This window comes from Aythya fuligula, chromosome 2, assembly GCF_009819795.1.
Source record: "Aythya fuligula isolate bAytFul2 chromosome 2, bAytFul2.pri, whole genome shotgun sequence".
NCBI classification, from domain to species: Eukaryota; Metazoa; Chordata; class Aves; order Anseriformes; family Anatidae; genus Aythya; species Aythya fuligula.
In genome coordinates, this window is record NC_045560.1 from 47,351,092 (window position 1) to 47,365,025 (window position 13,934).

General features: G+C 46.4%; 1 protein-coding gene across 1 annotated transcript; it reads left to right on the top strand.

The window, feature by feature from the left end:
• The first annotated feature begins 460 nt into the window (after positions 1 to 460).
• LRRC14B (leucine rich repeat containing 14B) lies at positions 461 to 9,820 on the top strand. Its single transcript, XM_032180684.1, is given in 6 exon segments — positions 461 to 521; positions 524 to 544; positions 547 to 705; positions 708 to 1,118; positions 1,121 to 1,361; positions 9,175 to 9,820. Coding segments are annotated over 6 exon segments (1,539 nt in total).
• The last annotated feature ends 4,114 nt before the right edge of the window (positions 9,821 to 13,934 follow it).

Consider the following 13,934-nt stretch of genomic DNA (forward strand, 5'->3'; position numbering starts at 1 on the left):
AATCCCCAGGATACTGTGGTTTTATTCATCTTAGCATAGCATCTTTCATGAAAGAAGTGGAACAAAGATCACATTATGTATTTATGTTGGAACCCTGAATGCTTTTTTGTATGTCGTAGGAAAGATATAAAACTATTCTCACGTATGTGTGCTGTCCTGATTTACTGTTATGGCTGGGCAGTGGTCTATGCTTAGTTGAGTTAGCTTTGTTATAAATATGTGGATTTCAGATGGTTAATGCTCTCAGAATAAAAGATCTCATAGAAGTTAACTGCTGCAGAATAAGCGTAACAGGTCCAAAATAGAAAGTAGAGGATCAGCATGTGACTGTTCATTTCACCTTCCCAACAAGGCTTCCCTAAGTAGCAAGCAGCAGCTGCAGTTAAAAATAGAAGGTGATAAGCAACTAGGATCTTAGTTAAACACAGAAGTCACCCTTCATAACAGCAAGAAAGCAACAATGAAGTCTCTCCGATTCCTTAGCGCTGAAGCGTTCGTGTCAAATGCAGAGTTTGCAAGGAAGATCTCAGCAGTGTTGCCCATAATCTTTTCCTCTTCTTTTTAAAGCAAGCTATTTATTAGAGCAAGGGGAAGTGATTCATGACTTGGTAAAGAACTGGCCGCTTGTCGACTTTAACATGGGAAAACTTCTGGGAACTACTATGGACTACCAGGAAGACCTGAGCCACAGAACATGCTCAGTGTGCTGGAAAGCTGTCTTACAGGGCTGAGAGACTATGTCCTGCATCATCCTTCTCCCTATGTGAAAAGGTTGAAACTAGTGGACCTGACAGGTATAAAAGATGTTGAAGTTCAATTTTGTGACTGTAAGAAGCCAATGGGGAGGTGGGCCAGGACAGAGCTGCTCTCTAAGCTTTGTTTAGAACTGCTGGTTCACCTGCAACAAATGCAATGCAAGCCATGCACCTTTAAAATCAGTATTGATGTGCTAGTTGACTTGTTTGTTACAGAACGCAACTATGAGCTGGTAGTGCAGGCCCTGTTGCAGAAATGTTATTGTCCACTGAAGATCTGCTGTGTTGCATTCAGAGCTGACAACTTAGCTTTGCAGAAATTCTTCTATATCATAAAGCTCACTGACCCCTCTTTGTTGCGCAAACTGAAGTAGTTCACAATGTTCGCCTGGAAATGGAACACTTGGAAATACTCTTCAACAGCATCCACTTCCCTCTGCTGATGTCCTTGACCCTGCCAGCACGAACATTTAATGTGCTGAGACACACAGCTACAGATGAACTGATGCTTACCACCATTGGAGAAAAGATGGGTGAAATGACACAACTGACTGAGCTGAGTCTGGCTTTTTCTATACTCACAGGAAGAATACAGAAACTGCTCAGGTAACTCGGTCATCCTGCTTTCAGCCAAAATGTAAAGAACAGTCATTAGTGCCATCAGCAATTTGAGAACCTTGTAGAATAAGGGAATTGCGTGTATCTCAGGGTTTTTTGTGAGAAAGAACAGCAGGAAGCTAGGGAAGAGTATTTTGGGGGGAGAAGTGGAAGTCAGTATATTGTCTAATGCATGTAGAAAACCTGACTTTCTTATTAGTCTTTCACAACCCATCTAATGAGTATGGGAATATTTTCTTGGCTGCCGACATAAGAGAGGAATATACCAGGACATCTTTGGTTTGCCCCATTCCTGAGCTTGTATCTCAGCTTGGGCTGGCCTTCAGTACAAGACTTAAAGCATATTCAAAGTGTTTTTGAGGCCTCTAGTGATTTTTTTTTCCTTTAAAAAGTAGGTTGTAAATATAGTTTCCATAAATACTTTATATTCAGATATGCAGGAAGCTATTTCAAATGGGCAGAGGAGCAGGGGATCGTGGCAATGCAGGTAGTTCCCTACATCAAGGCCTCTCAAGGCAGCCAAGGGAACTGCCAGGACCCTGTAGCCCTCATGAGAGTGGCTGATGAGGCTTGGGTGGAGCCAGGAGCACCCCTCTGTTGTACAAAGGCAGCCCTCAGTGAGAGACCAGGGCTCGGCAAGTCAGTCAGGTCATGGTGGGTTGGTTTGTGCAGCAGTTCATACAGGCGGGACAATCAGGCTGGGCAGAGTATCCCTCCCCACTCAGGGGACAGGCTCACCTATCATCTGTATCCCAGACATCCCAGCAAACCCCGCCATGATCTGCACCAGGCAGAAAGCTCTCAACAAAAAGACTATGGCAACCCAGACCAACTGCCATCCCCAAAATGTGGCTGTTCAGGTCTCCGGCTGCAGGGGGTGCCTGAGCCTGTTGCTGCCCTCTGAGGGTGGCAGAGATAACACCTGCATCACGTGTGCAGGTGAAGGATCTGATCAGCCTGGTGGCAGAGCTCAAGGAGGAGATGGAGAGATTAAGGACCATCACGGAGTGTGTGCAGGAGTTAGACTGGTGGAGCAACTCCCTGAAAGGCCTGCAAGAAAGGCACCAGTGTGATACACCCCAAACAGTCATGGACCCCCTGTAGCTGTCGGGCAGAGGGAGGGTACCTAAGAGATGAAGAGGAATAGAAATGGGTCCCTGCTCGGCGTTGCAAAGCAAGCCTCCTCCCTACCTGCCTCACCTCCCTTTAAAGGTTTGAGGCTCTGGAGCTTGAGGTAAGGATGTAGGGGAAAATCCACCCAGGAGGTTCTCTAGGACATGGAAGTCAACCCCATGCTCAAGACTTCCTCCACCAGAAGGAAAGAAGGATATTAATTGTAGGTGACTCCCTTCTCAGGGGAACAGAGGGCCCCATATGTCAGCCAGATTCTACCTGTAGGGAGTCTGCTGCCTCCCTGGGGCCCAGGTCAAGGACATTCCTAGCCTGGTTCACCTCCTCTGATTTTTATCCCTTACTGATAATTCAGGCTGGCAGCAATGAAATCGCTGAAAAAAGCCTGAAGGCTATCAAAAGGGACTTCAGGGGGGTTGAGGCGGTTACTGGATGGAGCGGTGTTTTCCTTTATCCCTTCAGTGGCAGAGAGAGATACTGAAAGGACCTGGAAAGCCCACCTGATAAATACATGGCTGGGAGGCTGGTGCCATCACAGGAATTTTGTTGTTAGTTTGTTGTTGTTGGTTTTTTTGACCATGGGGAGGTTTACTTAGCACCTGGCCTGATAGCTGCCCAGGTACCCAGCCAGTTTTTAACCCAACGAAGCATACACTAGTCCAAGTCATGACCAGCCAGTTTCTTCAGGAGAGTGCTGTGGGAAATGGTGTCAAAAGCCTTACTGAAGTCAAGGTAGACCACATCCACAGCCTTTCCCTCATCCACTAAACACATGACTTTGTCACAGAAGGAGATCAGGTTAGTCAAGCAGGACTTGGCTTTCATAAACCCATGCTGACTGGGCCTGGTTGCCTGGTCGCCCTGCAAGAGCCACATGATGACACTCAAGACAATCTTCTCTGGTACTGAAGTCAAACTAAGAGGCCTAGAGTTTCTCGGGTCTACCCTCCATCCCTTCTTGTAGATGGGCATCCCATTTGCTAGCTGCCAGTTGACTGGGACCGTCCCCTGATAGCCAGGTCCGCTGATAAATGATGGAAAGAGGCTTGGCCAGCTCCTCTGCCAGTTCTCTCAGTACCCTTGGGTGGATCCCATCTGGCCCCATCAACTTGCATGCATCTAAGTGCTCTATCAGGTCACCAGCCATTTCCTCATGGATTATGAGGGCCACATTCTGCTCCCCATCTCCTTCCACCAGCTCAGGATACTGGGTACCCAGAGAACAACTGGTCTTGCCACTAAAGACTGAGGCAAAGACGGCATTAAGCACCTCCACCTTTTCCTCATCTCTCGTCACTAAGTTTCCCCCTGCATCCATTAAAGGATGGAGATTCTCCTTAGTCCTCCTTTCCATGTTTATGTATTTATAAAAACATTTTCTGTTATCTTTAGCAGCAGTAGCTAGATTAAGCTCCATATGAGCTTTGGCCTTTCTAATTTTGTCCCTGCACAGCCTAACAACATCCTTATAGTCCTCCCAAGTGGCCCGCCCTCTTTTCCAAAGGTCATAAACCCTCTTTTTTTTCCTAAGCTCTAGCCACAATTCTCTGTTCAGCCAGGCCAGTCTTCTACTGCGTCAGCTTGTCTTTGGGCAGGTGGGGACAGACCACTCCCAAGCCTTTAAGATTTCCTTCTTGAAGACTACCCAGCCTTCCTGGACTTCTCTGTCCTTCAGAACTGCCTCCCACGGGACTCTGCCAACCAGTGTCCTGAACAGCTCAGTCTGCCCTCCAGAAGTCCAAGAAAGTGGTTTTACTGATACCCCGCCTGACTTCACAACCTTTCAGGTCCCTGACCCGGGCCCAAGGGAGGCAGCAGACTTCCCTACAGGTAGGGTCAGGCTGACGTATAGGGCCCTCTGTTCCCCTGAGCAGGGAGTTGCCTACAATGATCACCCTTCTTTCTTTCTTAGTGGAGGCAGTCTTGAGGTGTGGAGTTGACTTCCTCGCCCTAGACATTCTCCTGGGTAGACTTTCCACCTCATCCTCGCCCACCAGTCTCTCAAGCTCCAAGATGTCCAACCTGTTGTGAAAGGGCACCTCGGAAGGCGAGGATGGTAGGGAGGGGGGTTCCCTGTGACACTGAGCAGGGACCTGTTTCCATTCCTCTCCATCTCCTAGGTCCCCTCCCTCTGCTCCACAGTGACAGGGCAGAGGGTCCACCACTGTTCGGGGGTGTCTCACCCAGTGCCTTTCCTTCAGGCCCTGCAGGGAGTTGCTCCACAAGTCTAATTCCCTCTCACACTCCCTGATAGCCCTCAATCTCTCCACCTTGAGCTCTGCCACCAGGCTGACCAGGTCATCCACCTGCTCACGCCTCACACACACGGTGTCCCTGCCGCCCTCAGATGGCAGCAACAGGCTTAGGCGCTCCCTGCACCCAGAGACCTGAACTGCCACATTTTGGAGCGGGCACTCAGACTGGGTCGCCACAGACTTTCTAGAAAGAGCTTTCTGCCTAGTGTAGACCATGGCGGTTAGCTACAGGTAGGCAGACGGTAGATGAGCTTTCTCTGAGCGGGGAGGAAAGCTCTGCCCCGTCTGAGCGCACCCTGCCCTGACTGAGGCACCAGACCCTGTTTGCCCATCCTGGCCACCGCAATCCCTAGGGGCTGTGTTTGAAACGGCCAGGGAGGGGGTGCTCCTGGTTCCGCCCGCACCTCATCAGCCTCCCTGGCGGCTCCCTCAGATGTCTCGAGTGGCCTCGATGCCGGGAAGCAAACCCTGCCTGTCCCGATCCCCCGCTCCGCTGCAGAATGCATCTGCCCCGGAGCCGAGCGCCTCAGCTGCAAAATGGCGGCAACGCCCTCTTGGGTATTTCAAAACATACAGCAGAGACAAAATTGAAATAAAACCTGATGTTTTGCTAGAATTCTGATTGGCTTTCATCTTGGAATGAATCCTTCCTTAAAGGATATGATAAAAACCTCTTGAATGGTAACAGCTTTCTAAAAGAAGTCACCAATGCTTTCATGGTAGTAGTGATCTGATATTAATTCAGCAAATAATGGAACCTGACAGAATATAACATAATACATATAACATAACGAGACTTTAGGGGACTGGGTCGGTTAGTGGATGGAGCGGGAGTGCAGGTGGTGTTTTCATCCATCCCTGCGGTGGCAGGGAGGGGTACAGAGAGGACATGGAAAGCCCACCTGTTAAACACGTGGCTCTGGGGCTGGTGCCAACGCAGAAATCTTGGGTTTTTCAACCATGGGGCACTTTACTCGGCACCTGGCCTGATGGCCGCAGACGGGTCCCTATCTTTTAGGGGAAAAAGGATCCTGGGCCAGGAGCTGGCGGGGCTCATTGAGAGGGCTTTAAACTAGGTGGGAAGGGGGATGGGGCTGAAGCTAGGATTGTTGGGGCTGTGCCAGGGGGAACAATGGCAAGGCTGGAGGATAAGGCAATGACCCAGCTGAAGTGCATCTACACTAATGCACGCAGCATGGGTAACAAACAGGAGGAGCTGGAAGCCATCGTGCAGCAGGCAGGCTATGACTTGGTTGCCATCACGGAGACGTGGTGGGACCAGTCTCATGACTGGAGTGCTGCAATGCCTGGCTATAAGCTCTTCAGAAGGGACAGGCAGCACAGAAGGGGTGGTGGTGTGGCTCTCTATATTAGAGAGTCTTTCAAGGTTGTAGAACTCGAGGCTGGGAACGACAAGGTCGAGTCCCTTTGGGGTTAGGATCGGCAGGGACAACAAGGCTAGTGTCCTGGTCGGGGTCTGCTATAGACCGCCGAACCAGGATGAGGAGACGGATGAGGAATTCTACAGGCAGCTGACAGAAGTTGCGAAATCTTCAGCGCTTGTTCTCATGGGGGACTTCAACTTCCCTGACATATCCTGGAAGCACAACACAGCCCTGAGAAAGCAGTCTAGGAGGTTTCTGGAGAGTGTGGAAGATAGCTTCCTGATGCAGCTGGTTAGTGAACCTACCAGGGGTGGTGCCCCGCTAGATCTTCTCTTCACAAACAGAGAAGGACTGGTGGAGGATGTGATTGTCGGGAGCTGTCTTGGGCAGAGTGACCACGCAATGGTGGAGTTCACTATTCTTGGCGAGGCCAGGAAGGGGACCAGTAAAACCGCTGTATTGGACTTTCGGAGGGCTGACTTTGAGCTGCTCAGGGACACTAGTTGGTGGAGTCCCATGGGAGGCGGTTCTGAAGGGCAGAGGGGTCCAGGAAGGCTGGGTGCTCTTCAAGAGGGAAATCTTAATGGTGCAGGAAAGGTCTGTCCCCACGTGCCCAAAGACAAGCTGGCAGGGAAGACCACCCTGGCTCAACAGAGAATTGTGGCTAGAGCTTAGGAAAAAAAAGAGGGTTTATAATCTTTGGAAAAGTGGGCAGGCCACTAGGGAGGACTTTAAGGATGTAGCGAGGCTGTGCAGGGACAAAATTAGGAAAGCCAAAGCTCATCTGGAGCTCAATCTGGCTACTGCCGTTAAAGATAACAAAAAACGTTTCTATAAATACATTAACACAAAAAGGAGGACTAAGGAGAATCTCCATCCTTTACTGGATGCGGGGGGAAACTTAGTTACAAGAGATGAGAAAAAGGCGGAGGTGCTCAATGCCGTCTTTGCCTCAGTCTTTAGCGGCAATACCGGTTTTTCTCTGGATACCCAGTACCCTGAGCTGGTGGAAGGGGATGGGAAGCAGGATGCGGCCCTCACTATCCATGAAGAACTGGTTTGTGACCTGCTACGGCACTTGGATGTGCACAAGTCGATGGGGCCGGATGGGATCCACCCGAGGGTACTGAGAGAACTGGCAGAGGAGCTGGCCAAGCCACTGTCCATCATTTATCAGCAGTCCTGGCGATCGGGGGAGGTCCCAGTTGACTGGCGGCTAGCAAATGGGACTCCCATCTACAAGAAGGGACGGAGGGCAGACCCAGGAAACTACAGGCCTGTCAGTTTGACCTCAGTGCCAGGGAAGCTCATGGAGCAGATCCTCCTGAGAGTCATCACACAGCACTTGCAGGGGAAGCAGGCGATCAGGCCCAGTCAGCATGGCTTTATGAAAGGGCAGATCCTGCTTGACGAATCTGATCTCCTTCTATGACAAAGTGACACACTGGGTGGATGAGGGAAAGGCTGTGGATGTGGTCTACCTTGACTTCAGCAAGGCTTTTGACACTGTCTCCCACAGCATTCTCCTCAAGAAACTGGCTGCTCTTGGCTTGGACTGGTGCACGATTTGTTGGGTTAGAAACTGGCTGGATAGCCGGGCCCAAAGAGTCGTGGTGAATGGAGCCAAGTCCAGTTGGAGGCCAGTCACTACTGGCGTCCCCCAGGGCTCGGTGCTGGGGCCGGTCCTCTTTAATATCTTCATCGATGATCTGGACGAGGGCATCGAGTGCACCCTCAGTAAGTTCGCAGATGACACCAAGTTAGGTGCGTGTGTCGATCTGCTTGAGGGTCGGAAAGCTCTGCAGGAGGATCTGGATAGGCTGCACCGATGGGCTGAGGTCAACTGCATGAAGTTCAACAAGGCCAAGTGCCGGGTCCTGCACCTGGGGCGCAATAACCCCAAGCAGAGCTACAGGCTGGGAGATGAGTGGTTGGAGAGCTGCCAGGCAGAGAAGGACCTGGGAGTGATGGTGGATAGTCAGCTGAATATGAGCCAGCAGTGTGCTCAGGTGGCCAAGAAGGCCAACGGCATCCTGGCTTGTATCAGAAACAGTGTGGCCAGCAGGGCTAGGGAGGTGATTGTCCCCCTGTACTCAGCTCTGGTGAGGCCACACCTCGAGTACTGTGTTCAGTTTTGGGCCCCTCGCTACAAGAAGGACATTGAGGTGCTTGAGTGGGTGCAGAGAAGGGCAACGAAGCTGGTGAGGGGCCTGGAGAACAAGTCCTACGAGGAGCGGCTGAGGGAGCTGGGCTTGTTCAGCCTGGAGAAGAGGAGGCTCAGGGGCGACCTTATCGCTCTTTTTAGGTACCTCAAGGGAGGCTGTAGCGAGGTGGGGGTTGGTCTGTTCTCCCACGTGCCTGGTGACAGGATGAGGGGGAATGGGCTTAAGTTGAGCCAGGGGAGTTTTAGGTTGGATGTTAGGAAGAACTTCTTTACTGAAAGGTTGTTAGGTATTGGAATGGGCTGCCCAGGGAAGTGGTGGAGTCACCATCCCTGGAAGTCTTTAAAAGGCGTTTAGATGTAGAGCTTAGGGATATGGTTTAGTGGGGACTGTTAGTGTTAGGTCAGAGGTTGGACTCGATGATCTTGAGGTCTCTTCCAACCTAGAAATTCTGTGTGATTCTGCAATTCTGTGATTCTGTGATAATATACACATAGTATGTTATCTAATTAATGCCCTCTAAACCAAAGCAGTTTGAGTCAACCAGCTCAGCACTGTGATCTAGTGGTTGGCACACTGCCCATGGCAGGGAGGATGGAGGTAGATGATCTTTAAACTCCATTCCAACCCAAGGCATTCTGAGTCCTGTAAGGTAGGAGATAATTTACAGAACTGATTGCAGGAGCAAAATATACTTGTCATTGTTGGAACATGCTTCTGTTTCTCAAACGAGACTAATAAATTAAAGAATGTGGCATATGGCTGCATTCATAATGTGAATAGTTGTGTGAAAATTTGTGAATGTAGCTTTTCAATGTTTTATGGAATATTTATTTATTTATTTATTTATTTATTTTTAATTCTGCAGCCCACTTAAAACTCCGCTGAAGATGCTGGATGTTTCTAACTGCTCATTGAACCATGATGATATGGCCTATTTAGCCAATAGCTTCCATTCTTATCACTTGGAAGTCCTGGACCTGAGTGGGCATGATATACCTGGCCTTTACCCATCAACATTCTTCAAACTTCTTAGCCATTCCTCTTCAGTGCTTAGGAGTCTTATCTTGGAGGACTGTAATATCCAAGATAGTCATGTCAACATGCTGATTTTAGGCTTAAGCCCTTGTCATAAATTACAAGACTTTAAATTTCTTGGAAACCCACTGTCATCTGAAGCACTTAAACACCTTTTCACATTTCTCTGTGAATTGCCAATGCTAAAAAATGTGGAGTTTCCAGTTCCAATGGACTGCTACCCTATTGGCATCAGCTACCCAACTGATGATGCCAGTCTCTGCAGATTTGATCACCAAAAATATGAAAAAATAGCAGAGGAGCTTAATCTCATTTTACTCCAAGGAAATCGGGAGGATGTGAAGGCTTCAACTCCACTCTTTGGCAGTTATGATGCAGCTGTTCAGGAGACAAATGAAGAATTGGGAGCCTATTTGATTATGTCCTTTAAGGAGACTTTAGAAAAGTTCACTGCTTCTCTTAGCAAAATGAGTTAAAGGTATAACACAGTGGTGATCAGACGTTCTGCCGAATCAGAAGCTAGTTTAGTCTTTAATGGAAATGTGGCCTTCATTGATCAGTTTTGAGTTTTCTTTAATTTCTTTAATTTCTGGACTGAATTTACTTCTGTTTTAATATCTTCTGCTCATCTGAGGTATTTTAATTATGCTATTTCATACCACTTACATAAAATACTGCTTCATCTCAAAAGAAGGGAAGATCCTTAATAGCTTATCTTTTTACACAAAAGCACTTAAGCACTTTGTTTCTTAGTAAAACAAGAGGTGTCTAAGCTTGGCTGACTTCTACAGTTTTCTCTGATTTGTCAGTGAGGCTTACAGCCCAACAGAAAAGAAGAGTGACATTTATTTGGCAAGCCCCTATGCAAGAAATGTATTTGAGTAAGTGTACACAGCATCGCAGACCCCTCAACAAACTGTATTAGAATGTGGATAAAGTGGCTAATGGAGTGTCAGAATGCAGCAGTAGGGCCACAAAAACACATCTAGGGAACGTACTATAAAAGAGGAGGAAACTCTGGGCAAGTGTCATAGTCTACTCAACTTCTCGCCTGTAACTCTGCAGATGGGCCAAAGAGAAAGATACTAGCAAATCTTATGTATCATCATCTGATTTGAGACATCTGCTGAAAGCCTGTCAACTCTATCAGAATCCAAACTGGAGACTTGGTTATCTTCTATTTTGGGAAGGGAAGGGAAGGGAAGGGAAGGAAGGGAAGGGAAGGGAGGGCAGGGGACGGGAAGGGAAGGGAAGGGAAGGGAAGGGAAGGGAAGGAAGGGAGGAAGGGAAGGGAAGGGGAAGGGAAGGGAAGGGAAGGGAAGGGAAGGGAAGGGAAGGAAGGAAGGGAAGGGAAGGGAAGGGAAGGGAAGGGAAGGGAAGGGAAGGGAAGGGAAGGGAGATGCTTGGTTCCACGACCAGCAGTCTGCCATTAAATAGGAGAACTATATACTCCATTAGTTCTTGAAAACTTTGGCACAGAAAAAGAATGTTTGGCAGGAGTTTTAAGTATCATAATATTAAAGATCATTATTAGGATAATAAAGGCAGCCTACTGGAAATACTACTGGATCTTATCAACTGAGAGTGAGGAAGAAATGTTCTTGTAGGCAGTGCTGGCTTATGAAGCCTCCTGTTCATCTACATTAAGATTATGCAAGCAGCTTCTAACCTAGCTTCAACAAACAAACAAACAAACAAAGAGTGAGCACTGTGCAGAACTTACAAGTTCCACAGCATACATTTAAATGAATTTTGGATGTCTTCTAAGCTTATGCTCTTCAATATATTTTATTGATTAAACACATGATGATAAAATGTAAAATGGAAAGTGAATTGACATGACCATTTATGTTTACAAAGTGCTAGAAAAAGCTATAAGAAGTCTTAGATGCCAACCTGTACATTCATGATTTAGAAAATGCCAGAACTGGTTTCCACATGGTCTAGCTTATAATTACGTAGAGTTACATGTGCAACCTTGTCTTTGCCTCCTTCTGGCCTCTTGTATGAGGACTGACAGCTATCTAGGCAACTAACTCTTACACTTTCCCTCCCTCTGATCTTGCCCTTCCTTCTATCCTAGACTTGACCCATCTTTTTTCAGCCAGACGTAGGTAGTTTGAATTTTGCTAGGCCAAGGACCTGCTGCAATGAGTGGAGGATTGGCACTTCCTGTTGCTGGGAGAGACCATGCCATTTACATTAGGTGCAAACCCCTGTGTAGTGATTACTCCATGCTGGCAGCAGGACCAGCTAACATGCTGTGTCTGGAGCTGAAGACTGACTATTTTAAAAGCATATTGTGCTCCAAGAGTAAGTCCTTGCCTGTTTCAGTGCACACAAAATAGCTTGTTCATAGATCCTCTTTTTTTGGAACATTTAGATGCCTTATGAGAACTGCTGCCTATACAGCTGTCTCTCTTTGCTTTCTCCTTGACTAAAGCCAGTCCTGGTCCACTTTTTAAATTTTATTTCCTCTTTCTTCTGCTTCCCACAAACTCCTGCCTGTCTTCCATTTTTCAGTGACACACACCCTATGCTGTCAATTTATGTCTCTCAGGGCCAGGATAAGGATGTAGAGACAATGGTTTTAGTTTAGTTTAGTTTTAGTGTGATGCCTATTTCAAATCTTTTCTTTGAGGCTGCAGTACCTTGCTTTAAAGAAGTGGTGCACATACATCTCTGCATGCAGAGTAGCTATGATTGGAGCACATGGTTCCATGTGTCCAGTGCATTTGGATCCTGTTCCTGTGAAGCCAGCTGCTTTGCAGAAGCACGTAGACATTTTCAAAGCTTTGTGATCTTCTAAAATGCACTTTGATAGGATTGAAGCAAAAGTGTTATTGTTTACAGATATATATTAAAATTGTAGTACATGAAATGTACCATGTAAAATACATAATTTCAATATAATTGAATCCAAAATGCAGAGCTACAATAGAACACTATTATATGACAACTGTATTTTACTGACACAAAACTATAGTGCATTTAGAACTTAATAGAAAATGCCATATTTGGGGGGAGGAGGGATTTCTACCTTTTTGTAATGAAGTCAGGTATTTTTTTTCTCTCTGAAATCACATGATTTTCAGCTTTAGAGCAAACTTGTTCTAGGTTCTGAAGTACTACAGACCAGCTGCATGCAATTACTTTTGCTGTGGTAACAGTCACTTCTTTGTAGAAACACTGTCCATAACTCTCAGATATCCTACTTTCTCTCTTGAGTTGCTTTCTTAATTATGGTTGCTAGTGTTTTAAATACAGGCTGAGCTGTAACATTTTGGCTTTGCCCAGGCTTACTGCAACAAGAACATCTGCTGTCTCTCAGAAGGATCTCTGCATGCCTTCTGTCCCAGCGGTGCTGTTTATGGTTTGGGCCTGCTCTTTCTTCCTTTATCTGTGTGTATAGGACTTGGCGTTCTGCTGTAAAGAAGATGTACTAATGCTACAACTACCTAAGCATTTAAGGTTAACCTGTACATTGCAAGTACTGCCAGGTTTCAACTTAATCTATACTTGAGTCCCCTCCCAAAGGACAATCTTTCTACTTTGTACCAACCTGGAGCCTTGTAGTTGATATTGCCAGCTATAGCCATTTAAAATCATGGAACAGAACTCAAAATGCCCTAAGATTTTAAATTAAATTTATCTTTTATTTCAATTCTGTTTCTTATAGGTTTATGTTACAGGAAATTCTCATTTTTGAGAATTACCATTAAACACAAGGTTCAGTAAAGAGAGAGGATCTATTTCTTTTGCTGTTTGTGCAAAAGCTAAAATTCTCATGTTTGTGAATGCTGGGTTATCTTAGGCAACAAAATAATATAATACAGGAAAAAAAAGGGGGACTGTTTGACAATACTGTGTTACTGATGTTCCAGTAGCATTTATTCTCAATGATACCTTCTCTAAGTTCTCTGAAGTGGCAGTCACCCATAAGTTTCAAATACTTGCAAACAATAAAGACTAAGAAGGGATACACAAATACATTTATTTATTTTAAAAGCAGTGGAAGTTGTTAGAAACATCCCTCCCCTTTGTACAGAAATTTTTATAAGAAACTCTACATAGCTAAACAGCCACACCCTATGAAGAATGGAATCTGTTAAAAGTGAAATGGTTAGCAATTCCTTGGTAACAAAGTAATTTGTCCCATAAGAATTAATGTGACATTGGGGCAGGGACACAGTACAGGTACTTTAAGAAACACAGCTAGTCTAAGTATATAGTGAAAGTATGTGTGGCATGGAAAATTTAGCAGCAGCAGCAGGACAGGCAACTGGAAGAAATGTTGGCTTTTTGGAATAGACAACTGTTCTGAAAGATCACTGCTTCAGCAATGAAACTGAAGGCAGTTGTTTCCTCTGAGGTCTTTGTTGCCTCTTTCTGAAAGGTTATGTTGTCAGCATCACTGTCTTTCTTAGATGAATCAAAGACAAAAAAAAAAAAAAAGTGAAGGATGGAAAGCAAGGCAACAATGGCAATTAGCAGAGCAAGGTATAAAATAATTGGTGACAAACTCTCAAACAGTGGATAGAGATCTAACAGACTATGGTGCCACCAGTTCTGAAGATCAGCCATCTTTCC